Here is a 27,672-nt window from a genome sequence, read left to right as displayed (position 1 = left end):
TAGCCTAAAAGCAATTACATTAAATGTGAGGTGGCTGGAAAACCCCATCAAAAGAAAACACATCACCTCATACATAAACACCATGAAACCACACATCACCTTCCTACAAGAAATACACAACCCACCCAAAGGGAGCAAACTCCTTAGCAACCCCTGCTTCAGTCAACAGTGGGTTGCACCAGGCTCAGGAAAGGCCCGCAGAGTAGCCATAATACTTAGTAGAGACCTGAACTTCAAAGCCACAACAGTCCTAAAGGACAAAAGAGGCAGATTCATTTTTGTTCCATATATTCCCCAAACTCGAAACAACTAGAATTCACCCAGAAAACACTTAAACAAGTTCCTCTCTTCTGAAGGGGAAGCAATCCTAGGAGGAGACTTCAACCTAAATATGAAAGGTATATCCCTGCAAGACATCCACCCTACAACCCCATGGGCAACCTTCCTCCAAAAGAAACCCCCAACAACTAGAGATTCTTACAAGTTACTAAAAATGCTACATAAAAGGGTTCTCTACGACATTTGGGGTGAGCAAAACCCAGGAGACACCATCCATACATTCCAATCCGGATGCCATTGTACAGTGTCCAGACTGGACAGCATTCTGCTCACACAGGGTCTGATCCCCTCCGTGGAATCAACAAACATAGGTAACATTAAAATCACAGATCACGCCCCAGTAAAAGTCACTGTTTAAATAGGAGAGGTAACACAAACCACCCCATCATGGTCCTTCAGTACCATCCTAATTACAGCCAAACAAATTAGAGAGAGTCTCACAAAAACTGTCCAAAACTACTTCAAGGAAAATTATGTAGACAATGTAACAACCCCCCTCCTATGGAACACAATGAAAGCGGTCACCAGAGGAGCTTGCATAAAAGAGAAAGCATTCCTTAAAAAACAAACCTCCACAAAAATTAGCAAAATAGAGCAAGACATCACAGCCATCTCATCACGCTACAAACGAACAGGATCTAAAAAACTCCTCAAACTTATAGAACAAAAAAGGAGAGAGCTAGACTCCCTAGAAATCAGCAAAACAATGGTCAGTATTCTATACTCTAAACAATGCTTCTATGAATATGGAGGAAAAAACTCCAGACTAGTAGCAAATAGATGTAGGAAAAAAACACTCAAAACAAGAATACACTGCAATCACCAAAAAAGATGGCAACATAACATTCTCCCCCAAAGAAATAACCTCAGGCTTTACAGAATTCTATTCCAACCTATACACCTCCCATAACCCACCTGAGAAGGAAATCAGAAAATTCCTAGTGGGACTGACCATGCCTACCTTAACTGATGAGAAACAGGAATTCATGGACAGTCCTATCACCCCAGAGGAAATAGATACGGTCCTCAAAAACCTGAAACCACACAAAGCCCCAGGCCTAGACGGCTTCACAGCAGCATTCTATAGGAAATTCAAAGAACCCCTGATGCCCTACATGACCCGCCTATTCAATGACATCATAAAAGGGGGGCCCATCCCCAAAACCTGGACTCACTCCAAAATAGTCTCCATCCCCAAACCACTGAAAGACAGCCTCAAAGTAGAATCATACTGCCCAATCTCATTAATAAACCAAGACTACAAGATACGCACATCAGTCTTGGCCAACCGCTAAAAATCTTCCTGCACAAGTTAATAGCCCCAGACCAGACTGGTTTTGTCCCTGGTTGCAGTATTATAGACCCCATCAGGAAACTACTGAACCTGATTGAACACAGCAAGGCAACTAAACTCCCACTGACAATTATGTCCCTAGACATCCTTGCTTAGAATGGAAATACATATTAGCAGTACTAACTAACATGAAATTTGGCCCCAACTTCCTACAAATCCTCAAACAAATATACTCCCAAGCCTCAGCAAAATGCAGAACTAACAATATGGATTCTAATACTATAGCTATCCAAAGAGGCCCGAAGCAAGGATGCCCACTGTCTCCCTTCTTATTTATCCTGGCTCTGGAACCCTTAGCAATCCGCATCCGAGCAGCCACAGACATCAAGGGAGTGGAAATAAAAGGCAGAACCTATAAATTAGGGCTCTTTGCAGACAATCTAATGGTCACAACACCAGACCCCATAAGCACAGCAACCTCCCTAATCAGAGAACTCAACACATTTGCAATGGTGTCAGGCCTACAGGTAAATTTTGCAAAGTCAGAAGCTGTGCTTCAACACCCCTCCTCACCCCCAAAAAGAACTCACTAATGTCACCAAGATAAAACTTTGCCACACCAAGTTCAGATACCTAGGGGTACAAATAAACCTCAATAAATTATACCTCCACAACTACAAGCCCCTGTGGCGACATATTAACAAAGACCTAAAAAGATGGAACAACATGAATTTCACTCTCTCAGTCAAAATAGCCATGATCCAAATCATCACACTCCCAAAACTAACCTACCTATTCCAAACCCTCCCAATCTGGATTCCCCCAACCCAACTCCACAGATGGCAGAGAAAACTACACTCTTTTATCTTCTCACATAAAAAAAACAAGAATAAGCTCCAAATACTTGCACCTCCCCACCTCAGAAGGAGGATGGGGAATCCCCAACACAGAAGCATATTACATTGCCAACCAAATACGCCATATAATCCCATACATATTAGAAGATGAGAGAAAACAATGGATACACCTAGAGAGGAAAACAATTGAAAATACCTGCACCACAGCATACCCACTCCTCCCAAACAAACTAAGGAAGATTCCCACAACAGTTAACAGGTACACACAGACCGTGCTCAAACCAGGGAAAGCAGAAATAGGCAAACTATCCCCAACCCCATCCCCACCAATCCCCCTGGCGTACCACCCATTATTCCACCATGCAGCACAAAACCTCCAAATAAAAACCTGGCAAACCAAAGGCTTATATTACCTAATAGACTTCTATAAAAATAACAAACCTCTGTCAACACAAGAAATACAGGACAAACTAGAAAACACCCAAAAATGCCCTGGTTAGCACAACACCAACTACATGCTCTCTTAAACAATCCAGCAGTAAAATCAGTAGCAACTAGGCCCCTGACAACCTTCGAAAACCTCCTCCTAACAACAAAGGGACACGGTAAAGTGATGGTATCCGCAATATGCAAAATGCTACTCCAAAATCCCACGAACCCCCTGGACACAATAAAAAACAACCCCACTCAATGGAATGTGGTCTAAACAACCCTTTAAATCCATATCAAAGAAAAGGAAAGAACTTACTCTGAAACTCACCTACAGGTGGTACCTAACACCAAGAAAACTAACACTAATATGCCCAGGAACCTCACTGAAATGCTGGAGAGGGTGCACCTCCACAGGCACATGCCTCCACATGTGGTGGGAGTGCCCCAAAATCCAACTATTCTGGACAACAGCTATACAAGAAATATGTAAAATAACAAACAAGTATTAGAAATCACCCCAGAACTGGCCCTACTAAACATCTTCGAAGACAATAATGCCCATTTACACCACAAAGAACTCATAACCCACCTAATTTCAGCAACCAGAAACATCATAACCAGATACTGGAGAGACCTGTCAGGAGTAAGCATGGACCAATGGCACCAAATAGTATGGGAAACAGCCTTACTAGAAAAATTTACCAATAAACTGAAACGGACACAGGGACAAATAGAAAAAGATGCCTTCACCCCGGTATGGCTCCCCTTTATCACATACACAGCCCAACAAGATGACGACAAAAATCCACCAACAGCGTACAAATCAATATGGCTAACCTGATCCAAAACACCCACCCACCCCACTCACACATGAAAACAAAGATCACCACAGCCAATCACAAACAAACAACCACACCCTAGCTCAACCCCACCCCAACCTCTCTCTCTCTCTTTTTTAAAAAAAAAATATTTATTAGGTTTTTGCGAAAGAAAAAAACATAACAACCACAAAAGTAAAAAACAAAAACAAAACATAATACAGAAAAATGAGATTCCACCCAACAAAATAAAGAGCATAAAAACTCCAACTTTTAGAATCATACTTAATTAACTTTCTTTCTTGACTTCCTCGCGCCTCCCTTTTTTGTGTTCCTCTTTACCCAATCAGATACAGCAAATCCTTACCCTCTTTCAAAGCTCATTTCTAATTATTAGATACATTCTATTATGTCCCCAATCTTTCCTCCTTATACTTAAACACCTTTCAAATATTATTTACCGTATTTTTTGCACCATAACACTCACTTTTTTCCTCCTAGAAAGTAAGGGAAAATGTCTGTGCGTGTTATGGAGCGAATGCCTGCGGGTGGCGGGGCGGATCTGCTGCAGTCGTGAGCAGAGGATCCATGGTTCCCCTTCCTTCCCTCCTCCGTGGTTACAAAGCATGGATCCACATGGATCCTCAGGATTTTTGCATTGGGCTACTCCAAACTCACTGTCAGATCACATGTCTGTGGCCACAGCATGAACCACAAAAATCATATATCCACTATTTCGTTTAGAATATTTTTTTTTCTTGTTTTCCTGCTCTAAAAACTACGTGCGTGTTATGGTCTGGTGCGTGTTATAGAGCGAAAAATACGGTACTTTCGACATAATATAACTTTAGTCTTTCACCCTTTTCTGTTACGTTTTTGCATACTTTTTAAAACTGTATCACTAATGCCATATTATTTTCATATCCAACATCATTTTAACATTCATAAACTTTGCAGCGTTTCTGCAAATAGTCTTTAAACTTCTTCCAGTCCTCTTCCACTGATTCTTCTCCCAGGTCTCGGATTCTGCCAGTCATTTCTGCCAACTCCATATAGTCTATTACTTGCGTCTGCCATTCTTCCAAGGTGGGCAAATCTTGTGTCTTCCAATACTTTGCGATAAGTATTCTTGCTGCTGTTGTCGCATACATAAAAAACGTTCTATCTTTCTTTAACACCAATTGGCCGACTATGCCCAAGAAAAAGGCCTCTGGTTTCTTAAGGAAGGTATATTTAAATACCTTTTTCAGTTCATTATTTATCATCTCCCAGAAAGCCTTAATCTTTGGGCACGTCCACCAGAGGTGAAAGAATGTACCCTCAGACTCTTTACATTTCCAACACTTGTTATCAGGCAGGTGATAAATTTTTGCGAGCTTGACTGGGGTCATGTACCACCTATAAATCATTTTCATAATATTCTCTCTTAAGGCATTACATGCCGTAAATTTCATACCGGTGGTCCACAACTTTTCCCAGTCAGCAAACATAATGTTATGACCTATGTCCTGTGCCCATTTGATCATAGCTGATTTGACTGTTTCATCCTGTGTATTCCATTTTAACAGCAAGTTATACATTCTTGAAAGAATCTTAGTTTTAGGTTCTAACAGTTCTGTTTCCAATTTCGATTTTTCCACCTGGAAGCCCATTTTTTGTCCAAATTATAGGCCTCTCTTATTTGATAATAATGAAGCCAATTTCCCACTTTGTCTTTTAATTTCTCAAAACTCTGCAGTTTCAGTTTATCTCCTTCTAATTCTAATATCTCCCAATATTTCGGCCATTTGGCCTCCATATTGAGTCTTTTCAGAGCCTTTGCTTCCATGGGTGACAACCACCTTGGGGTCTTGTTTTCCAATAAATATATCTTATCCAGACATTAAATAATGTATTCCTGACAATATGGTATTTAAAAGCTTGGTGCGCTTTAACCTTGTCATACCACAAATATGCATGCCAACCAAAAGCATTGTTAAAACCTTCTAAGTCCAAAATGTCAGTGTTCTCAAGAAGCAGCAAATCTCTCAACCAGCAAAATGCTGCTGATTCGTAATAGAGTTTAAAGTCCGGCAGGGCAAACCCCCCTCTATCTTTCGCATCTGTTAGAAAAAAAAAAAATTATTCTGGGCTTTTTGCCCTGCCAGACAAATCTAGAAATATCCTCCTGCCATTTCTTGAAACAATCTATCCTGTCCACAATCTGTAAGGTTTGGAACAAAAATAACATTTTTGGCAATACATTCATTTTTACAACTGCAATTCGCAACAACAAGGAAAGCTTCAATTTAGACCATATTTCTAAATCTTTTTTAACTTCTGACCAACATTTCTCATAATTGTCTTTAAATAAATTCGAATTTTTAGCTGTCACATTAATCCCCAAATATTTCACTTTCTAAGTAAGGTCAAACCAATCTCATTCTGAAACCTTTCTTTTTCAGTCTGTGTTAGGTTTTTCTCTAAAACTTTAGTTTTTGACTTGTTCAATTTAAAACCTGCCACATGACCAAATTCTTGAATCAGTTCTAGTACCCTTTTCGTACTAGATTCTGGCTCCTGTAATGTCAAAACTAAGTCATCTGCAAAAGCTTTCAGTTTGTATTGTTTGGCTCCGACCTGAATTCCTTTAATCTGACTGTCCCTTCTAATCATAGTCAACAGGACCTCCAGGACTGAGATAAATAACAATGGAGAGATAGGGCAACCTTGTCGTGTTCCTTTTTCTATCTTAAATTCTTCAGTCACCACATTATTAACTATCAGTTTAGCTTTTTGTTCTGAATAAATTGCACTTATACCATTTTCAAACCCTTGTCCCACCCCCATTCCCTTAAGGTTTTTCTTCATAAAATTCCAAGAGATATTGTCAAAGGCCTTCTCCGCATCAATAAAAATTAAAACAGCTTTTGTGTTAATATTCACTTGTAACATCTCCAAAATATTGATGTTCCTTGTATTATCAGACAAGTGTCTGCCTGGGAGAAAGCCTGCCTGGTCCTTGTGAATCTCTTCTACTAATACTTTTTTTAGTCTGTTAGCTAAAATGTCAGCAAAAATTTTATAATCCACATTTAACAGGGAGATGGGACGGTAGTTCTTGAGTTGTGTCTTTTCAGACTCTAGTTTAGGTATAAGCATAATAAAAGCTTCTTTCCACGACTCCGGCACCCTCTTCCCTTCCATAATTTCGTTACAAACCTCCTTTAATGGTTGAATTAAGTAGTCTTTCAAAACTTTATAATACTTGGAGGTTAACCCGTCTGGCCCTGGAGATTTGCCCAGCTGCATATTCTGAATGGCACCTTCAGTCTCCTGTTCTGTAATTGCATAATTCAACATTGTCCTTTTTTCCTGAGATATTTTTTGTAATCCATTAAATCTCAAAAATTTGTCTATATCAGTCTCTTTCTGAGGCCCTTGTGTGTATAATTGTTTAAAGTATCTCTGGAAGCACCTTCTAATCTCCACAGGATTCTGGATGTTTTTCCCTTCTATCTCGAGGTTTGTAATAGTGTTTAACTTTTGTCTTTTTTTCAACTGCCAAGCTAGCAGCTTCCCACATTTGTTAGCCGATTCAAATGTATTTTGCCTCATCTGCTTTATTTTCCATTCTACTTCTTGATTTGTCAGTTTCATATATTGTACTTGATAAAGTTTAATTTCTCTCAGAATCTCCTTTGAATTGGGTTTCGACCTTAATTTCCTCTCCCCTTCTTTTATTTTTTTCCAAAATTTTATCCTTTTTCTCATTTTGAGTCCTCTTTTTTATGGCATTCTGTTGGATTAGAAACCCTCTCATGACCACTTTACTTGCGTCCGAGATTACTCTTTTTTCCACCGTAGTTCTCAAATTAGTTTTGAAGTAGTCTCTCAATGTCTTTTGGGCCTTCTTGATAATCTCTTGATCTCGCAGTAAGGTGTCATTCATCTTCCATCTGAAGGAGCCAGTCAGTGTTAGTTTCATTTCCATCTTTACAGCATTATGGTCGGAGCAAGTTCTTGGGCAGATTTCCACCTTCTTTATCTTAGGTGCCAGTGCTCTAGTTATCCATATCTGGTCAATTCTAGTCCATGTCAATTTGGCTTCAGAAAAGAATGTTCTCTTTCCAGGGGGTTTTTAGTTCTCCATATGTCAATTAAATCCATATTGTCAGTCAATTCAAAAAAAGTTTTTGGTAGTCTGCTCTCTTTTGTTACAGTCTGTTTCTGTGCCTTGTCCATATTCGTGGATACCACTCCATTCATATCTCCCATCATGATGATGTTATTATAATCCATATAGTCCAGCATCGTCTCATGCAACTTCTTATAAAACTCTGATTTCCCCTCATTTGGTGCATAAATACCTAAAATCAGAAATTTTTCTCCTTGAATTTGAATTTCAATTGCCAGAATCCTTCCTTGTTCGTCTTTAAAAATAAATTTAGGTGATATGCTTTCTTTTGCGTAAATGACCACTCCTCTCTTTTTAACCTTATCCGATGCTATAAACTCCTGGCCCAAACTTTTATTAATCAAAATTTTCCTGTGAAGCCTAATCACATGTGTTTCCTGTAAACAGATTAAGTCCAATTGTTCCGCAAATATTCCAACTTAATAGTTGCAGAGACATGATGCTGTTCTTCTATTTCCCTCCTACTGCTCCCAGAAGCTCTTCCTCCTTTGACGGTGGTATCACTTTCCCTGGCTGATCAGATCCCAAAGGTGGTAGTATTGAGCCTAGTACTCCAGATCTTAAGGCTCTCAATTCTTCCTCCACCTCTTTTTAAAGGTCTCCTCCGTGGTCACTCAAGAATTTTTCCTTGTCTTCAACCGATCTTATTTTAACTTTTTTCCCTTTATATGAGAAAGATACCCCCTGGGGGAATTCCCATCTGAAAACAACTTTATTACTTCTCAATAATGCCACTAAGTCTCCGTAATTAGCTCTAAGTTCAAGCAAATGCCTGGGGATGTCCTTGTAAATTTCCACTCTTGAATCTTGAATCTCTAAAGTTTTCTGGAAGTGCGTGCTCAATATCTTATCTCTCTCTTCCTTCGTTCTGAGGGAGATCAAACAGTCTCTCGACCTGATTTTCCTCCCTCCCTTACCAAGTCTGAACGCACTTACTATCTTAAAGTCCTTGTCCTCTTCCAAAGTCCAAATTTTTTTAAATTCCTGTGTACGATACTCACTTAAATTCTCTTTTTCAAGTTCTGGGACTGACCTGATCCTCAGGTTATTCTCCTTATTTCTCAATTCTATCATAGACAGAAAATCCTGATGTTCCCCAACTTGTTTACGCATCGGCTTTATTTCCTGTTGCACAGCCTCTACTTTCTCGCCTCCTCAGCTATTTTCCGATTCGACGCAGTTTCTTCCAAAAGTTTCCCAATAGTTCGTGCATTTGAACTCACTTGCTGGGTTAAATTGTTAATGCTAGCTGTATTTTGATCAATTTTAGTTGACTGTTCAGTCACTTGTTTGCTTAGGTCATCCAATTTTTCATAAATTTTATTTAGTACAGAAGTAAAGTTCTCTCCTGAGGCCATTCCCTCAAGCCCAGTTTGATCTGAATCTTCCCCTTGTGCCACAGGAAGACTGGGAACAGATGATCTGCATAGCTGAGAGATTATGCTAGGCTGCTGTGTTTTGGTTTTAGTTGATCTTGTTGTCCTGCTCATCCCACTTCTGTCAAGGTCAGTCCCACGGTTAGCTCTTCCCATGGAAAATCCCCAGCTCCTGAGATGGAAAAATCCCCCAGTGGCTGCACAGTTTCAATACTCCACTAGAGGGAATCTTTAATGTCGCAGTTTGTAAAGTCTTTCTCAATTTTCAAAGTGTCCCTTAAAAATTTACACAGTAGCAAATCACCGGAAAACCTTCCTGAACTTTTTACTTTTGCAGAGTTAGTCCTAGTTAAGTTACAATGTCTCCAAAGAGTGCGAGTTACAATATAACAGTTCAAACAGCCTGACTGCTCTAGCAACTTGGCAGTCCGATTCCCTGGAGTTCAAACGTTTTTGTAAATCCATAAGTGGAGAGGCAAGGATCAAAATTGTCCCTCTCCCCCCTCAATTTGTCAGGGGGAGAGTCTTCTGTTTAAATGTTGGGATTTGGATCCTTAATATCACAGTCTCAGAAGCATTAGATTAAAATGTCGTTGCTTAATAACTTTAAACAGAGCCGGGAGACGGACTTCCTGATTGCGCCTCCCGCTTCGGTGCCAAATTAAAGTCAAATTTTTCCACCTAATCACCAATTCAAAACTTCCCCTACTCACGGGTAGTTGTTTCTTAGCCGAATAGTCCCAGGAAAAAGGTCAGCGCTCACCGACAACAGCTTCGCGGCTTCACCCCACAGAAAGAGCGATCGACTCTCAGCACCGCGCCAACCCCGTCACGCTCCGGCACCCCTTACAGGGTCCCTTAACAATTTCGGGGGGCGCTAATGGTACCCGCTGAGTCCCACAGCCACAGGCTTCCGCTGCCTGCGGTTTTTCAACGGGGGTCTCCGCTTCGCTGTAGCGGAGGACCCATTTCTGCGGAGCTTCCCCTTCACAGAAGGAAGGAGACAGCCATTGTTGTTCGCGCCGCCTCCGGAAAATCACACCCTAGGTCAACCCCACCCCAACCTCTCTCACCACCAAAGGAACACAAGTGAATAGCAGAGAACCTGCACAAGCGATGCTGACACAAAAGCCCACATATATTAAGTAAAATAGAAACATTGGCACCCCACTCCACGCCCACTCACCTTTCCCCCCTCCACCTCTTTCCCCCTTTTCTTCCTAATATCTCAACAAATGAAACTGATCTGTAAAAAAATGTTACTTGGGGGGGAAAGAGAGAGAGACATTGCACATACTTTTGTAAACCAAGAAAATCTTTAATAAAAATATATTTAAAAATAATTTTACATTTAATAAAAATACATTTAAAAAAAAACCAGTCATGAAAGACCTACATTGGCTCCCAGTACGTTTCCAAGCACAATTCCTTTAGAAGATATCTGAAGGCAGCCCTGTTTAGGGAAGTTTTTTTAAAAAAAAATCTTTTTTATTGAGTTTTACATTGCAAATTTAAATTCAAACATTAAACATCAACATCATCATTTAGGATCATTAGGATCCCCTGAATCCTTTGACTCCCCATCTCCCTTCCATGGTTACCATTTTCAATCTTTTTCAACTGCTTCACTTATTTTTTGTTTTTCTTAAATAATCCATTTTTACCTTTATTTTTAGTACATTACAAGCATCACTCAATTCCTGCCAAAGTTTTTAGTTGTTTACAGTGTTCTCTTAAGTACAGTGTAAAATTTTCCTACTCCTTAAAGTTCTTCTCTTCCTGGTTTCTGATCTTCCCAGTCAATTTTGCCGTTTTTGGCATCATCTTCATCAGCCATTCGTCTCTGGTCAGGACTTTATCTTCTTTCCATCTCTGGGCCAGTAGTATCCTTGCTGCTGTCATCACATGCATGAATAATCGTTTCTGCTACTTTGGTATCTCTGCACCTAAAATTCCTAATAAAAAAGCCTCTGGTTTTTTCCACAAACATTCTTTTAAACATTTTTTTTTCAACTCACTATAGATCATTTCCTAGAATGCGTTTGTTATCTTGCACGTCCACCACATGTGGTAGAACATGCCTTCCTTCTCCTAATATTTGTAACATACATTTGAAGCAATTCTATACATCTTTGCTAATTTTATAGGTGTTAAATACCACTGACACATCATTTTCATATAGTTCTCCTTCAGCGCACAGCATGCTGTAAATTTTAACTTTTCCCAAAATGAAAATTAGATATTGTGCCCCTTGTATCATTACTGATTTAACTTCTTCATCCTTAGTATGCCACTCTAACAACTTACACATTTTGGAAGGTAACTTCATAATGTTTTCCAATAAATCCTTTTCAGACCTTGAAATTTCCTTACTAAATCCATTTTTCTTATCCATTTTAAACACATCGTTTAATTGGTGATGTTGCAATCAGTCTGTTGTTTAGGGAAGTTTTTAATGTTTGATGTTTTATCGTGTTTTTAATATTCTGTTGAGAGCCGCCCAGAGTCCGTGGGGAAACCCAGCCAGATGGGTGGGATATAAATAATAATAATAATAATAATAATAATAATAATAATCATCCACCCAGCACTCCCATGCTGCCTGCCTCCCCAAGGGCACACCTGGGGAGTGTCCCTTCAAACCTGTCCCCAACCTTCCTTGCTCCCATAAACTTGCGTTGTCAATTTTACATATGCAATTAACTTAACACTAATCTGATTATATTGTTCTTTTATGTTGCCTATTTGATTCAAGGTTGAGCAGTGTTTTTGCTTGATGGGTTTTTGTTGTCAGCTTTTGTGTTTGAATTCCCATACCGATGTCACGTGATTTTGGTTCGATATATTAGTGGAACTTGCATTTGTTTAATGCTTCTTTTTGTTTTGTTTTGTTTTGTTTTATCTTAGTGAAAAAGTAGACTTGGAGCTTCCCAACGTGGAAAGTGACTCTCTGCTAGCCCCAGTTCTGGAAGCCCCAGAGGATGCCAAAGTGATATTTAAAGAAAAAACTGTCACTTCTCTTGGAGACACAACAGAGGGAATACCAGTTTTCAAAAAGCGAAAATTTGAAAATGGAAAATCTAGAAACATACGACAGAGACTGAATGATCACTAACAGACTAACTATACTGCAGTGGGGTGTGTTTTTTCGCGGAAGAGAGAAGAGGGGGAAGAAAACAAAATATTTTAAACTATTTCTTTGATGGAAATGGTTGGAAATTAGAAGCTTTTAATTCTTCCAAGTTTATTGGGTGTAAATTGTATTATACTACTTATTTTTGAGGTGATACTAATTTTGTTTGCTAAACAAAGGTTTTTTTTCCCTTTATGCAGTCATCTAAATATATTTTTTTACATACCTCATCATCTGAATTTGTGTTTCTTGTCTTACCATCAGTATGTGGTAATAGTGAGTCATTTTCTAAGTGAAATGGGAGTTTAGCTGCTCCATTGCTTATGTTGTATTCCTTTGGTGGGTTATCATCAGTGAATAACAGAGGGGATCCAATTTCATGGTGGTTGCTTTCTAAAATAGTATTGTAATTTATATGGTAGTTTGTCATAATATTAAGTATTGACGAATGGTGACAGAAGAGCACCTCCCCTTTGGTTTTTAAAGTTAAACAGTGACTATCTAACTACACCTTTTAAATTTCTGGAGAGTTTTGAAATGTGATGCAGCAATTAGCATCAAACCTTTCTCTCATTTACCTTAACAGAAAGTAGTAGAATACACAACAATTTACCATTCAAAGCCTAGGTAAGATCTCAATGTGATATTTCAGCCCCATGTTATGGACAACAATATTACCTTTTTTTCCCTTTTTTTTTTTTTTTTTTTTTTGGTTTCAAATATTTCTGCTTTTCTTCTTGCTACTTTTTTGTGCTTTTGTGATGGTAGCTTGTATATTCCTCCATCTTTTTTTTACATTTTTATTGGTTTTTTTAACATACCATTTCCAACAATCATATAAGATAACTTCTTATTTTAGACAATATTTTAGACTTCTGTCAACGCCTCTGATGATGTTTCGTCCTTTATCACTTATTCTGCATTTCTTAATTTCTCTATTATTCTTAGTTATCATTAAGTAACAATTCTTCTCATAGTCTTTCTTGCAATAATTCAAATAGTCCTCCTTACAAAACTTCTTGCAATCCTACTAGCCTGATCTGTTCATTACCATTACTTTTCAAATAGTTCATATATTTACTCCAGTCTTCTAAGAAACTCTGGTCCCGCAGGTTTCGAATCCTTCCTGTTAATTTATGTGATTCTGCATAGTCCATCAATTTTGTCTGCCATTCTTCTTTCGTCGGTAATTCGTGCTCGCTTGTATATTCCTTAGATTTCATTGTTTTTCTTTGGCAGGCTTTGGATGAGGGAAAGGAATGTTTTATGGATGAGATAAATAGACAAGGGCAGGTCTCTTGCTGCGCTGCGGCGGAGTCCGTGGGACCATTATCTCTCCCTTTCTGGCCTGTGCAGTGGCAGAATGGTAGCCTGGGCTGCGTGTACTTGTGGCCCAAAAACCTGAACCTGGGACACGAAGGTAACCTGAATTCTCTGGCCTGCATAGTTTTGCAAATTAAGTAAACGTATATTTGTTTTGCATGGTTATTATTCTACAGCTTGTCATCAGGGGAGGCACAAACAGCTTTGCAGATTCTATTCCTGGGACTTCCCTGGACATTGTCTACTCTGCAGGCGATCTTCACTGCCTTGCTGGTTTTTGTCTTCTTTTTTCACTATAGATACAGTTACTAATGAAGGCTGAAGGGGACCAAAACTGCGAGAAACTTGAAAAGAGGGAACAGAAAAGCATTGGGTGTAATCCATGTTACGGTGCCAAATTAAGAGTCACATTTGCTTTTTGGGCCCCTCTTCTACTTGCTGTGTTACCTGTAGAAGCTGGTTTTCACCAAAGAAGGGAGTATATGCACTTCTTTTAAACTTATTTTTTCCTCCCGTGTCTAAAATAATGAGTTACAGTGCAATCTTATGCTTATTTTTTAAAAAAATTAAATTTCCGTTAAAAAAAAGTTTTTAGCTGTTTCTATTTTAGTTGTAACTGATCTTGAGTCTTGTCAGGAAAAAGGCCAGATAGAAATAAATATAATGATGGTGATGTTTTGGCAGAATTTCCATTGAATTCAGTCAGGGCTATTCCAAAGGAACTATACATAGGACTGCCTTAGTTTCTCAGGTACTAAATAGCTTTATTTCAGACAAGTTTTAAAATGCATGCTTGAGATATGCTAAATACTGCAAAATAATGGTATTTTTTAAAAGTACACTGTACCATAGCATGAAGCATCGAAACTTATGGTAACATGTTTGTCTGCTTTAAGTGAGAAAAGGCTAACTAAATCTAATAAAAGTACCAGCATTTATTTTTGGGCATGCCAAGTTAATTTGTTCTGTATGTGTTACTCCATTTGTACTAATGGTTCCATTAACTGCCTTTTTTCTGATTAGCCCAGGTAAACTTCACATCTTAAATTCAGATGTGTTTACATGTTGGAAAGCAAGCTATTTTTAAAATTTGCCTTGTAACTTACCTAATTTTATATATGAACAATTTTGAACTATCCTGCTGTGATCAGAGGCTCAGGTTCAAACCATCTGTCGACTTCCTCTCTTGAGAGGCTTTTCTCTCCATTTCCTTTTTAATGCTAACCTCAGTTTACTGTGACATTTAAAATCTGCAAACTGTGGTTGTAATCAGATACTATGGGTAACTGATTCTGCTTTGAAGGTCACAGCTAATGTCATAGCAAGCTATGGTTAGCCCTAAATAGGAAACACGAGGGAGGCCATGCATATTTTAGAGCTCTGTATAACATGAATTTCTTGCTCTCTCAGTATTGACTGTGCAACCCTCTAGCTCTAATTACTGTGGTACAGAAAGAAGCAGTGGGGTGAAGTAATTGGGGCAGAAGAAAGGAGTTTTGTGTTCCACACTGTTGCTGGTAAAGGGTCACAAAGTAAATAATTGCACTCTTCTGACTTTTCTTTGTGCCACTTATCTGCCTTTTTCTGTTTTCTCAGAGGTTGCTTACAGAGTCAGCTATTCATTTCCTGCTCTGTGTGTGTTTGTGTGTGTGTGTGTGTGTGTGTGTGTGTTTTTACAAGAACCAAGGATTAATATGAAGCAGAAGAAAGGAAAAAGCTCTTGGATTATTAGGGCTCTTCAGTTTACTAATAATGAGTAATCATGCAAAAGTCTAGGATGGAAAATAATGCGCTTCCTGTGCATTATTCTGAAACACTCTTATTTCCTGTTGTGTAAATATTTTTGTGTGTGAATTACTCTTCTAAAATGGCAGTATGTTGTTGGTGTATTTGCAAGCGGTGTGAATTACCAATAAAGAGAAGCAAAGAAGAGTCTGTCAGACATGCTGCTTAAATGATGGTTGCTTTCAGATGGGTGCCACAAAGCAGGTGCTTACGGGTTGTATCCAGCGGTAGCACTCAGCTGGCAGTAACTTTGTGTCAGTGGGATGGGAAGGATCCAATCATAAGCGATGCCTCTCCCTCACCTTGCAGGCCTCCCCCCCCCAAAAAAAGCTGCTTGGGAGTTTAGGGACAGTACAGCAGCTACGGGGGGGGGGGGGGGCTGCAGTGGGAGGGAGGTTCCTATAAATTGCTTCCCTCCCCATCTTGCTGAAGGAAACCTGAGCAACAACTGAGCAACATCTTTGGTTATAGCACTATGTTTCAAAACCTTACCTTCCCCAAAACTGGGGAGAGATTTGTTCTATTCTGATTTGCAAAGAAATTTAAACCTTTAACTTTGAACTAGTGAGGCAATGTTATCTGCAATTATTCCATCTAAAATTCCTATGCTAATCTAAACTTAAAACTAGTTGAAGTCTTCCTAGCAAACTCACACTTTCACAAGGACTTGGATAATTTAGCTGTGTTAGATTCCCAAAGCTGAAAAATCTTTCTAAGGGAATGGGGACAGATCTGCTTATGCCACTCCTTGATTTCTTTCTTCCTCCCCCTGCTCCTTGCAATCTTTGCTTACTTTCCCTATTTTCTCACTCACCTACACCATGGCAACAAAGAACTAGGATCAAAGTGTTCCATCTCCATAGGAGAAAATTTCCATGGCTGACTTTGAGTGACTTGAGCAAAGATTTCTTAGAACCAGGAAAAAAATTAAAATGCTCCAATTTGAATTTTCCTGGGTTCTAACTGGGGGATCAAAAATGTTTTCTGAATGAATGCTTCCACTGTCTCCTACTATTTTTCTGCTCTTCTGCTCAGAAAATATTTTCTGTCTGGTACCTTCTCTTCCTGCAGTTATGTATATTGCAAGTGCTAACACATTGTTAATCTGTCTCATTGCCTTTGTTACATAAATCAAGAACATTCTGTTTCTTGACAATTCATCTTATTGTTTTATACAGCCTTAATGCTAAATCATAATCCTCATTTATTTCCACACTAATCATCTTAATCTCAGGGTCGTGGGTTTAAGCCCCGCATTGGGCAAATAGATTCCTGCATTGCGGGGGGCTGGACTAGATGACACTCATGGTCCCAACCCTCCAGTTCTATGATAGATGTAAAGGGGAAATTTAATCTAGAGTGAGAGTCTTTCCCAGGGGTAGCCAAGCACATGTATATCTGAGCTGTACTGCCATTTGAACCTAGCTTCACCACCTCCTTCCAGCTCCAAGATGGGTAGAAGAGAGATCAAGGCCTACTATTAGCTTGCTGGATAATTCACAGTGAAGTGACATGTGTTACTGAATCACAATGTTGAACAATAGCATTTTCTAAATTAGGCTGTCATAATCTTTGATATTTGCACTTGCATATGCAGGCCATTCTGATATGTGTGGCTCGTGGGTTTCAGTTGGTAACTGGCTCCATGCCCAAGCCACCATCTCTCATCATGGCTGAACTGACTGGTTGATGGACCTCAAAGGGTCTCATAACAACAATGAATGAGCCCTGCCAGTCTGTGAAAAGTGAACGTGACTTGTTCACCAAGACACACCCTTTCCTTCTGCCTTGTTTCTTCCACTATGACAGCACATGACATATTAAAGCCTCCACACTGCAAGCAAACTATATAAAACATATATGTATCTCAAATCTTCAACTACCATGTGTTGTATGAGACTCAAAAATTCCTTTTATTTTTCTTAAAATTTTCCATTTGTAAAATATTTTGGATTAGTTTGTGATCGTATTGTAAATAAAAATGTCCTTTGAACCAAAGCCTACCAGCTATAATTGCCACTTAAAAGATTTACACAACATGACAAGAAACAAAATTAGACACTTGGAAATACTTTTTTATTTCCCTGTGGTAATAACTATAAATATGAAAATGCCACCATTGTGAAAACAATTTTTATCCTCTTTGGCTTTTGGAATATAAAAGAAATAATCAAAATATGGCATTCACACAATTTGTTTTCCAACAGCATACTTGTGGTATTCTTAGCATGTGCTCACTAATTATGTTAAGAAATGTCTAGGCCAGCTTTTATCAACATGGTAACATCACTCAGGGCAAACACCTGCAAAGTTGGGGTTGACAGGGTCTTTGAGAGAAATCTCTAAAGAATACACATGCAGGATCCTTTGCTTAGTGTTGATAAAAATAGCCATTAGCTGGTCCACATTGTCTGCCTCCCAAATAATTTGTTGCAAATGGACAGGGCCAGTTTTTATGCTCAAAATCTTCTATTGTACACTGAAGCTGAGGTACTACTTATCATTCTATTTGAGACCGGTCATTTCAGCTTGGCCCCCTTGCTTTCTGGGCTTCTTTGGCGATCACTCGTAGCCATGTAAGATTGTCTTCCATAAACACGATCTTAACAGTTAGTCCATAAGTGACTATGGAGGCCAATTCTGGATCCACATACCCTTTCACAGTGGGGACATTGGTTTCTGGGCGGGAGTTGATCACGGTGTGGATTTGGTTTCTGGGCAACTCACAGGACAGTGTTTCCCAATTGTCAGTGTTTATACTACATTTTTTAAGATTTGCTTTGAGAGAGTCTTTAAACCTCTTGTTGACCACCAGCATTATGTTTTCCATATTTAAGTTTGGAATAGAGTACTCGCTTTGGAAGACAATAATGAGGCATCCAAATAACATGACCAGTCCAACAAAGTTGATGTTGAAGAATCATTGCTTCGACACCGATCGTTGCTTCTGGCATTAGTTTACCTGTCTTCCCAAGTGATATGTAAAAATTTTTGGAGACACCGTTGATGGAATCTTTCAAGGAGTTGGAGATGGCATTTATAAGTGGTCCATGTTTCACAAGCATACAGTAAGGTTGGTAGTACAATAGCTTTGTAAACAAGCATTTTGGGTTCCTTGTGAATGTCCTGGTCCTCAAACACTCTGCACTTCAATCGGGAGAAAGCCACACTCGCAGAGCTCAGGCAATGCTGGATTTCAGCATCAGTGTTGGCCCTTGTGGAAAGATAACTGCCTAGGTAGGAGAAGTGATTGACACTTTCCAACATTACACCATTGAGTTGGATTTGGGGCGCTGCAGAGGGGTTGTTTTGTGCTTGTTGGTTCAGCACTTTGGGATTTTTGGATGTTGAGCAATAGGCCAAGCTTTTTGTAAGCTTCTGCGAAGATACTTAGGATGGGTTGGAGGTCATCCTCTGAGCATGCACACGCTACGTTGTCATGAGCATACTGAAGCTCTGTGATGGAAGTTACAGTAACCTTACTCTTTGCTTTCAGCCTGTTCAGATTAAAGAGCTTTCCATCTGTTCGGTATATGATTTCTACTCCGGTGGGGAGTTTCCCTTTGACAAAGTATAGGATCATGGCAATGAAAATAATGAATAGAGTTGGGGCAGTAACGCTACCCTGTTTAACACCTGATCCCACTGTGAATGGTTCATTTTGAGAGCCATTGTAATCTGCAATTGTTGCTGTCATATTATTGTGGAGGAGCTGAAGAATGTTCACAAATTTATCTGGGCAGCTGATTTTCAGAGGGACAGTCCACAGGGCATTATGATTTGCAGTGTCGAAGGACTTAGGTCAGAGTTAGGGCGTTATACCTGACAGTGATATTTGATCCTGGCTGACTGACCGAACCCAAAGGGTGCTCATCAATGGTTCCTCTTCATCCTGGAGAAGAGTGACTAGTGGGGTGCCACAGGGTTCTGTCTTGGGCCCGGTCTTATTCAACATCTTTATCAACAACTTGGATGATGGACTCAAAGGCATCCTGATCAAATTTGCAGATGACACCAAACTGGGAGGGGTGGCTAACACCCCAGAGGACAGGATCACACTTCAAAATGACCTTGACAGATTAGAGAAATGGGCCAAAACAAACAAGATGAATTTTAACAGGGAGAAATGTAAAGTATTGCACTTGGGCAAAAACAATGAGAGGCACAAATACAAGATGGGTGACACCTGGCTTGAGAGCAGTACATGTGAAAAGGATCTAGGAGTCTTGGTTGACCACAAACTTGACATGAGCCAACAGTGTGACGCAGCAGCTAAAAAAGCTAATGCAATTATGGGCTGCATCAATAGGAGTATAGCATCTAGATCAAGGGAAGTAATAGTGCCACTGTATTCTGCTCTGGTCAGACCTCACCTGGAGTACTGTGTCCAGTTCTGGGCACCACAGTTCAAGAAGGACACGGACAAACTGGAACGTGTCCAGAGGAGGGCAACCAAAATGGTCAAAGGCCTGGAAACGATGCCTTATGAGGAACGGCTAAGGGAGCTGGGCATGTTTAGCCTGGAGAAGAGGAGGTTAAGGGGTGATATGATAGCCATGTTCAAATATATAAAAGGATGTCACATAGAGGAGGGAGTTTTCTGCTGCTCCAGATAAGCGGACACAGAGCAATGGATCCAAACTACAAGAAAGAAGATTCCACCTAAACATTAGGAATAACTTTCTGACAGTAAGAGCTGTTCGACAGTGGAATTTGCTGCCAAGGAGTGTGGTGGAGTCTCCTTCTTTGGAGGTCTTTAAGCAGAGGCTTGACAACCATATGTCAGGAGTGCTCTGATGGTGTTTCCTGCTTGGCAGGGGGGTGGACTCGATGGCCCTTGTGGTCTCTTCCAACTCTATGATTCTATGATCCAGTACATTTTATACTGCCTGTATTGCAATCATTTCCTCTGGTTTGAGGCACATGCCCTAGGGCCTCTGGGGGAGTCATAGCAAATGAGTGTTCCCGGTCTCCTAGGCCTTCTGCTCAGCAGCCGTGGGACAGGCAGTGCAGCAAGGAGATGGCTTGTCCACACCCAAGCAGATGTGTATATACTCTTTAAACAGCAAAGCTGCAAACATCAGTTCACCTGACTAGATGAGGGCATCGGTGGCAAATACCCAGAGCCCAGAGAGCCCAGCACCCCAAGCCTACAGATAAGAAGAACATCAAAGTAAGCCCAATCAGTGCTTCTTTATATCAAAGCAAGTGAACATAAACACGCATGAGCTCATTGCTACAACCTCTACCAATTAATTGTGGGGTCATCTTGGCTACCAAGATGGCGTTAGCAGAGATTCCCGAACAAGTCACATTGGGTCTGATGCAGCTGTGGGTTTCCTCTCTGGCTTTGCCCTTCTAATTCAGCACCCACCCCTCACCCACCCACCCCTTTTCCCCATACCAAGTCATCCTTTTGTTTGCCTGAGAGCTTCCTTCTCCTGTTGCCCTTGTAGAACTTCCCCAGGGAGGATGGGGAGAAAACTCACCTTGCTTGGCTCTGCCTGCCTTTGACTCTGGCTCCAACTGAACCGTTGGGCTTCCCACTTCCCACCCCAACAGTTGTAATGGTCACCGGCGGCAGCTGTGTTTTAAATGGGGAAAGCAATGGTGACCCTCAGTCTCTAATAAAACAATGTGTTCTTTGGAGCTGCACGACTCAAATTATTCTGTAGTGGAGCTAAAAAGGCTATTCAAGAAGAGTTTTGAGGAAATAACTTCTTTGGATGTACTTATCATGAGTAACGGGACGCAGGTGGCGCTGTGGGTTAAAGCCTCAGCGCCTAGGACTTGCCGATCGAAAGGTCGGCGGTTCGAATCCCTGCGGCGGGTTGCGCTCCTGCTGCTTGGTCCCAGCGCCTGCCAACCTAGCAGTTCGAAAGCACCTCCGGGTGCAAGTAGATAAATAGGGACCGCTTACCAGCGGGAAGGTAAACGGCGTTTCCGTGTGCGGCTCTGGCTCGCCAGAGCAGTGATGTCACGCTGGCCACGTGACCCGGAAGTGTCTCCGGACAGCGCTGGCCCCTGGCCTCTTGAGTGAGATGGGCGCACAACCCCAGAGTCTGTCAAGACTGGCCCGTACGGGCAGGGGTACCTTTACCTTTACCTTTATCATGAGTAACAAACAGTTCTCACAAAAAAAATTCCTTCCAGTAGCACCTTAAAGACCAACTAAGTTAGTTCTTGCTATGAGCTTTCGTGTGCATGCACACTTCTTCAGATACACTGAAACAGAAGTTTCCAGACCCTTCTATATAGTGAGAAGGTGGGGAGGGGTATTACTCAGAAGGGTGGTGGGAATGGGTGATTGGCAGATAGCTGTGATGAGCCTGTTGACGACTCCTAACGACTGCAATAGGTCTTACAGGAAAAAGCAAGGGGTGAGAAGGTGAAAAATGGCTTTGTCATGTATAATGAGATAAGAATCCAAGGTCTTTGTTCAGACCAGGTGTCTCCATGGTTTTAAGTTTGGTGATAAGTTGCAATTCAGCAGCTTCTCTTTCCAGTCTATTTCTGAAATTCCTTTGTAGTAAAACAGCTACTTTGAGATCTTGTATAGAATGTCCTGGGAGATTGAAGTGTTCTCCTACTGGTTTCTCTGTCTTGTGATTCCTGATGTCCGATTTATGTCCGTTTATTCTTTGGCCTAAGGTCTGGCCTGTTTGTCCAATATAGAGAGCTGAAGGACACTGTTGGCATTTGATGGCGTACACAATGTTAGACGATGAGCAATTATAGTCCCGAGATGGTATGTGTGATGTTGTTGGGGCCAGTAATGGTGTTGTCCGGGTGTATGTGGCAGCAAAGTTGGCATCTGGGTTTATTGCAGGCTCTGGTGCCAGTGTCCGTGTTAGGTCTGGTTGTAGTATTATTGTGGGTTAGGAGTTGTTTAAGATTGGGTGGCTGTCTGTAGGCAATGAAAGGTTTTCCTCCCAGAGCTTGAGAAAGAGAACTGTCATTGTCCAGGAGAGGTTGTAGATCTCTGATGATGCGTTGTACTGTTTTAACTTGGGAGCTGTATGTGATGACTAGAGGTGTTCTGTTATTTTCTTTTTTGGGTCTGTCTTGCAGCAAGTTCTCTCTGGGTATCAGTCTGGCTCTATTGATCTGTTGTCTAACTTCATCTGCTGGGTATTTTAGTTCTAAAAAGGTTTGCTGTAGTCACCTGGTCTGAACAAAGACCTTGGATTCTTATCTTATTATACATGACAAAGCCATTTTTCACCTTCTCACCCCTTGCTTTTTCCTGTAAGACCTATTGCAGTCGTTAAGAGTCGTCAACAGGCTCATCACAGCTATCTGCCAATCACCCATTCCCACCACCCTTCTGAGTAATACCCCTCCCCACCTTCTCACTATATAGAAGGGTCTGGAAACTTTTGTTTCAGTGTATCTGAAGAAGTGTGCATGCACACGAAAGCTCATACCAAGAACTAACTTAGTTGGTCTTTAAGGTGCTACTGGAAGGAATTTTTTTTGTTTTGACTATGGCAGACCAACATGGCTACCTATCTGTAACTGAAACAGTTCTCAGTTAAGCATTTTAAAAATTAACTATTTTAACAGGAGTGCATGTTGCAGTCGCTGCCTAGCAACATGCAAGAGTATATTCAAAGAGTTCTCTTAACTTAAATCAGTTTTCATTAGGTACTTCTTTTGCAAAGGTACCTCAGAAACGTAATATTTTAAGTAATATTTTAGCATACCAACTGCTCAAAATAGCACAGAAAATAGTATTTTAAAATATATGTATTTAACAAGAAGTTGTATAATAGGAAGAAGAGCAATTATTTAATAAAACACAGAAACAAGGTATGTCAGAAAGCAGCTTTGTTGACTAAAATGTACTTTCATAAGCAAGTAGAGTTTTAATGGCTATTGGGAGATTATGAATAATTGTTAACAATAATTTACTATGGGGTCTGTTTGCTACTGTTATTTAAAAACGTGTTTTAGCATATTCTGTTGTTATATCTTTTTAACTTTGTATGCTGCCTTGCATATACTCAGACAAAAAAAAAAACAATATTTATAGTGTTACAGTTCTCACAGCAATTCTGTCAGGTAATATATACTGGAGATGTTTTTACCTAGGTTCCCAGGTTGTAAACCTTTGCACACTAACTAGAAGTTTGCAAATAATGAGGCTGAGTTCAGGGAAAACACGCTTTGGGCTGCCAAGAGTAGCTGGGAATCTGAATTAAAGTACCAACAGACAAAACAAAAATTATAATCTGTTCCCTCATACTGACTCCAATTGTAAAGAGTGAATAAATGCTCTACCAATCACTAAAGAGTTGATCCAATTATATTTTTCATAGAAAGACTATCAAATTATCAGTAGACTCATTTATAGAATAAATTACACAGGCTTGGGTCACAAGATTAATTACTCAAATGATAATGAAAAGAGTGCAAAATAATTATTGAAAGAAGTACTACTATTATTTAGTGGGGGAAAACATTTTCTACCATCCCAACAGATTTACTAAAAATAAAGGAGTTGACAAGTGTGAAACAGAATGCCAAATAAAGCCCAGGAGGTAAGCTGACCTTTTGACTTTTCTTCAGACTGCTTATTCTGAATCATACACAAGCACTTCTAGCTTCAGAAAGTGAGTTCAATACTTTGCATGCACAGTTCCTGATCACACGGTTGTTCACTTGTACATCTTTTCCAGCAATCATAGGAGGCTTGTCTTTAAAAATCAGATTTCGAAGTGTGAGGTGGGACTTCGTAACCTGGTTTGTCATGCAACCCTGTCTTATATTTTGTGATTGAGTCAACGAAAGTCTTAACACGGACAAAATGTTGAATGATAACAGATGAGAAAAAGATAATGCTATTATCTGTGTTTCTGGTGCCTTTTTGCCTCCCACAAGCAACTTGCTTTAAGTACGACCAAAAGGGAAGCTGCAGCCCTGCTTTCCTTATGCTGTCAGGAAGGCAACCTATCAGTAACTTTCTATTAGGCATACAAAGATTCCCTTGATTGGCATTTCCCACCAGCTTCAAACCTGAACACTGATGGTACAGTGAGAGGTCAAACAAATATTCAAAGAATGGCCAAATGATTGCCCAGCTATGAGCAGATATACCCACCTGTACCCACTGAAACAAGAGGCCCCACAAGTGTATTTGTCTAGGAACCAAAAGAATTAAACTGCTCATTTGATGGTAAGTTTTGGTAATACATAAGTAATAATTTAAGATGCCACAGGACATCTTAAACGTGTGTTGCTCAACAGTCCTCTTTTTTGTTAAAGGCATGCCTATTTTTTCTGTGAACATACCACTTGACCTGCATCATGAGTAAGGACACAAATTTGCATGCTTTCTTCACATTTTGAAACACAGTTGCCTAATTGCAACCCTTTTCAATACCTTGGGGGTTAATGTGATATGGCTGCTGGCAGAAAGACTTTCTGCATTAAAGAAATGGAAACTAAGGCAGCCGTTCCCAATTACCATTTGGTGTTGAGTGAAATATGGCTATGGTGTTGTGCCATCAAAAACTAATCTATTTGCATACCTAGTTTCCTTGTACCTACGTAGAACAATATCCCGGGGGGAAAGCCCATGTAAAAGAGAAAGTAATTACAGCATACACCAGGCATAGGCAAACTTGGCCCTCCAGATGTTTTGAGACTACAATTCCCATCATCCCACTGGTCCTGTTAGGTAGGCATGATGAGAGTTGTAGTCCCAAAACATCTGGAGGGCCGTTTGCCTATGCCTGGTATACAGTATAGGCGAGAAAGAAGGAAAGTAGCAATATAAGTAGAATCTGGTGTAATCGCTCTAAGATGGTGATGATTAATAATATAGTCATTTGTTTCTGTAGCAAAATCTATGTAGATTGCACTGTACAAAACTGGTTTAACAGGTCCCTCAATATGTCCAGAAAAGAACGCCCTCTGAATTAATAACACAAATATAAATTCAATAGGATGCTGTCATTAACCTCAAATCAGTGCAAGAACTGGGCAAGCAACTGGGTTTTGAATGGACCATGGTAGCCTCTGAACTGGGATTCAGTCGTGTGGAGATAAACCACTTTCGTGCAGCTACCACAAAAAAGACAGCTCAAGCCCAGAAAATGCTGGAGCATTGGTAAGTAGGTCAGAGCAGAGGGTAAATATCCTTTATTTTAGTCTTGAGCATGATTTTTGCATTTCCTTCACAGAAACAATGGCTCCTCAGAGATAATGGCTAAAAAGATAGAATTCACAACAGCAACATGTATGCTGCCATCTGACTGCGTTGCCCCAGCCACTCTGGGTGGCTTTCAACAAATTAAATAAATGCTGGTCACCGGTGTAGCCTCTCTGCCACCTGTGTAGAGGAAGAGGCAAGCATGGATTGCAATTAATGTGATACACACAAAATATTCCACAGTCAATTATTCTCTTTTGCAAGTACTCTCTCTTTAAAAATGATCAAACCCTGCTGCTTAGAACAAGCACTGGTCTAAGATCAGCCCAGGGCAATGAGATGATGTTGATTCCACCTTGAGTTACTCATCCAGTTTTGCCTCAAGGACTCGGTCAAGTCTTTTTAATTAGCTGAGGCCAATGCCCGGTTGGTGTCTTGCCACGCCACCGCAAGGGCTGGTCCTTCAGTAATTGAAGTGCCATGACTTGAACCTGGAAATGAACTGGCAACTAATGAAAGTCCCAACTCCTGCCCCAGTCAAGATCTTAGCAGCTGCATTTTGTACCAACCAAAGTAGTTTTCAAGGACAGACCCACAAGGAGAGCATGACAGTAGTCCTATCAAGATGCAGCTAATGCACGTATGCCTCTGGCCAGAGCTGACTATACAAGAAATGCGCTTGTGCACCAGTCTGTCTGCCATTAGCCTTAGGAAATGATATGTCAAAGTACAGATGAAATGCCAGAGCAATTGTTACTTGGGTTCAGCACTTTTGAAGACTATCCAAATGGCTTTGGAGCCTTTGGTAACCACTATGCACCCTCCTCTCCCCCCTTGACACGCAGGTACGAACAATCATGGCACAAACTTAACAAGACCAAACTGCTTCAGGATGCTCTAGAAAGGTCAGGAAGGAAAGACCTGGCAGACAAGCTTCGGTGTCTTCACTGGGGACACCAGAAACTGAGCAGGCGGGTGGAGTTACCGTCTGCTTTTCCCTTTCTCGTTACTGTGTACAAGACTATTAACAACAAAGAAGGGTTTATGAAAATTAACGAGCTTAGTCGCAAATACACCTAGGAGTGTTCAGCTCCATGACGGCAGAGCTAGGCTGAACTGTGACTCCTGCTGAAGTCAACAGCACAACATCTCTAGGCTTTCACAAAATAAAGTATTTAGTACCGATTAGGTTTTAAGCAGCTTAGAAAATCTTAAAAAAAATAAATCAGTTACTGTATTTACTTTTCTTTGGACTTTAACGTATGAATCTAGAATATCTGTAATGATTTCATGCTGCTTCATGACTGAGATTAGTTCTCCTAATTATATACTATTGTTGATAGTGTATTTGTGAGACTATCACTTTTTCCCACTTTTGAAATGTAAAATAATCATAATCATTTTGTGATTCTGAATCTTAAGACAATATAAATAAACCAGAAAAGGCCTAAAAGTTACAAGATGGAATAGATGTTAACAACTTTGGAAATGAGTTTTTGATCACCTGGATTTGACTTGTTTAAAAGACTCTTGTCACACAGACATGTGTGGTATGATGCAGATCTTTTTTAAAAAATGTTTTCATTAAAAGATTTCCCATGACTTACAAAAGTACCTTTAGTGTCTCTGTTTTCAAGTCACAGAGTCCTTCATATGGGTCCATTAGTGACCTATTTGTTGTAAGCAATGTGGGGCTGAGTGGGAAAGAGAACTGGGAAGATAACAGAGAAAGAGAACGGGGGCAGTAAATTTTCATTCCTTATGAGGTATATGGGCGGTGCTTTTCCGTCAGCGTCACGTGGATGGGACACTTAGTTTTGCTGGCGGAGCAAGAGATCAGAGGGAATGCTTGGCTGCTGTTGATTGCTTGCAGTTGCAGTGCCACCAGCGGACTCTCAGTCACGTAGTTTCTTAAAGTCCTCTCTCTCTGGGATGTAATTTCTCCATGGGCGGGGTCGGGTTGCTTTGTCTTGTGCTCGGGG

At 40.3% G+C, this 27,672-nt stretch overlaps 2 protein-coding genes and 1 long non-coding RNA gene across 8 annotated transcripts in view; 2 read left to right on the top strand and 1 right to left on the bottom strand.

Moving 5' to 3' along the window:
* The window catches only part of WBP4 (WW domain binding protein 4), a 44,990-nt gene extending 29,309 nt beyond the window's left edge, over positions 1-15,681 (top strand). For all 5 annotated transcript variants that reach the window (XM_083748668.1, XM_083748666.1, XM_083748665.1 and 2 more), the window contains one exon: positions 12,201-15,681. In XM_083748668.1, the coding sequence (XP_083604794.1) occupies positions 12,201-12,408 (208 nt within the window). In that variant the 3' untranslated portion in view covers positions 12,409-15,681. The remainder of the gene's footprint in view (positions 1-12,200) is intronic.
* LOC310849005 lies at positions 13,342-17,504 on the bottom strand. The gene is made up of 2 exons (XR_014566729.1): positions 14,079-17,504; positions 13,342-14,019 (listed from the first exon to the last, which is right to left on the bottom strand). It is a non-coding gene; the product is annotated as an uncharacterized lncRNA (long non-coding RNA).
* A 5,665-nt stretch (positions 17,505-23,169) lies between these two features.
* Positions 23,170-27,301, top strand: LOC310848985 (uncharacterized protein). 2 transcript variants are annotated; one of them, XM_083748718.1, is made up of 4 exons: positions 23,170-23,346; positions 24,018-24,077; positions 25,485-25,648; positions 26,536-27,301. In XM_083748718.1, exons 2-4 carry the CDS (start codon positions 24,057-24,059, stop codon positions 26,768-26,770), a joined length of 420 nt encoding a protein of 139 aa, XP_083604844.1. In that variant the 5' UTR covers positions 23,170-23,346; positions 24,018-24,056; the 3' UTR covers positions 26,771-27,301. The 2 variants fall into 2 exon arrangements, with proteins under 2 accessions (XP_083604844.1, XP_083604843.1); XM_083748717.1 differs by having other exon boundaries at positions 23,170-24,077.
* Positions 27,302-27,672: the final 371 nt, after the last annotated feature.

The sequence above is a fragment of the Podarcis gaigeae genome, assembly GCF_964106915.1.
Source record: "Podarcis gaigeae genome assembly, chromosome: 7".
NCBI classification, from domain to species: Eukaryota; Metazoa; Chordata; class Lepidosauria; order Squamata; family Lacertidae; genus Podarcis; species Podarcis gaigeae.
This window is presented reverse-complemented; position numbering and strand designations above follow the sequence as displayed.

What these genes read in the sequence shown, in the direction of transcription:
- LOC310848985 (XM_083748718.1), top strand. Translation starts at nt 24,057, where the DNA reads ATGCCAAATAAAGCCCAGGAG. An exon ending in TGCCAAATAAAGCCCAGGAG is followed by an intron (nt 24,078 to 25,484) that starts GTAAGCTGACCT and finishes TAAATTCAATAG; the next exon opens with GATGCTGTCATTAACCTCAA. An exon ending in CAGAAAATGCTGGAGCATTG is followed by an intron (nt 25,649 to 26,535) that starts GTAAGTAGGTCA and finishes CTTGACACGCAG; the next exon opens with GTACGAACAATCATGGCACA.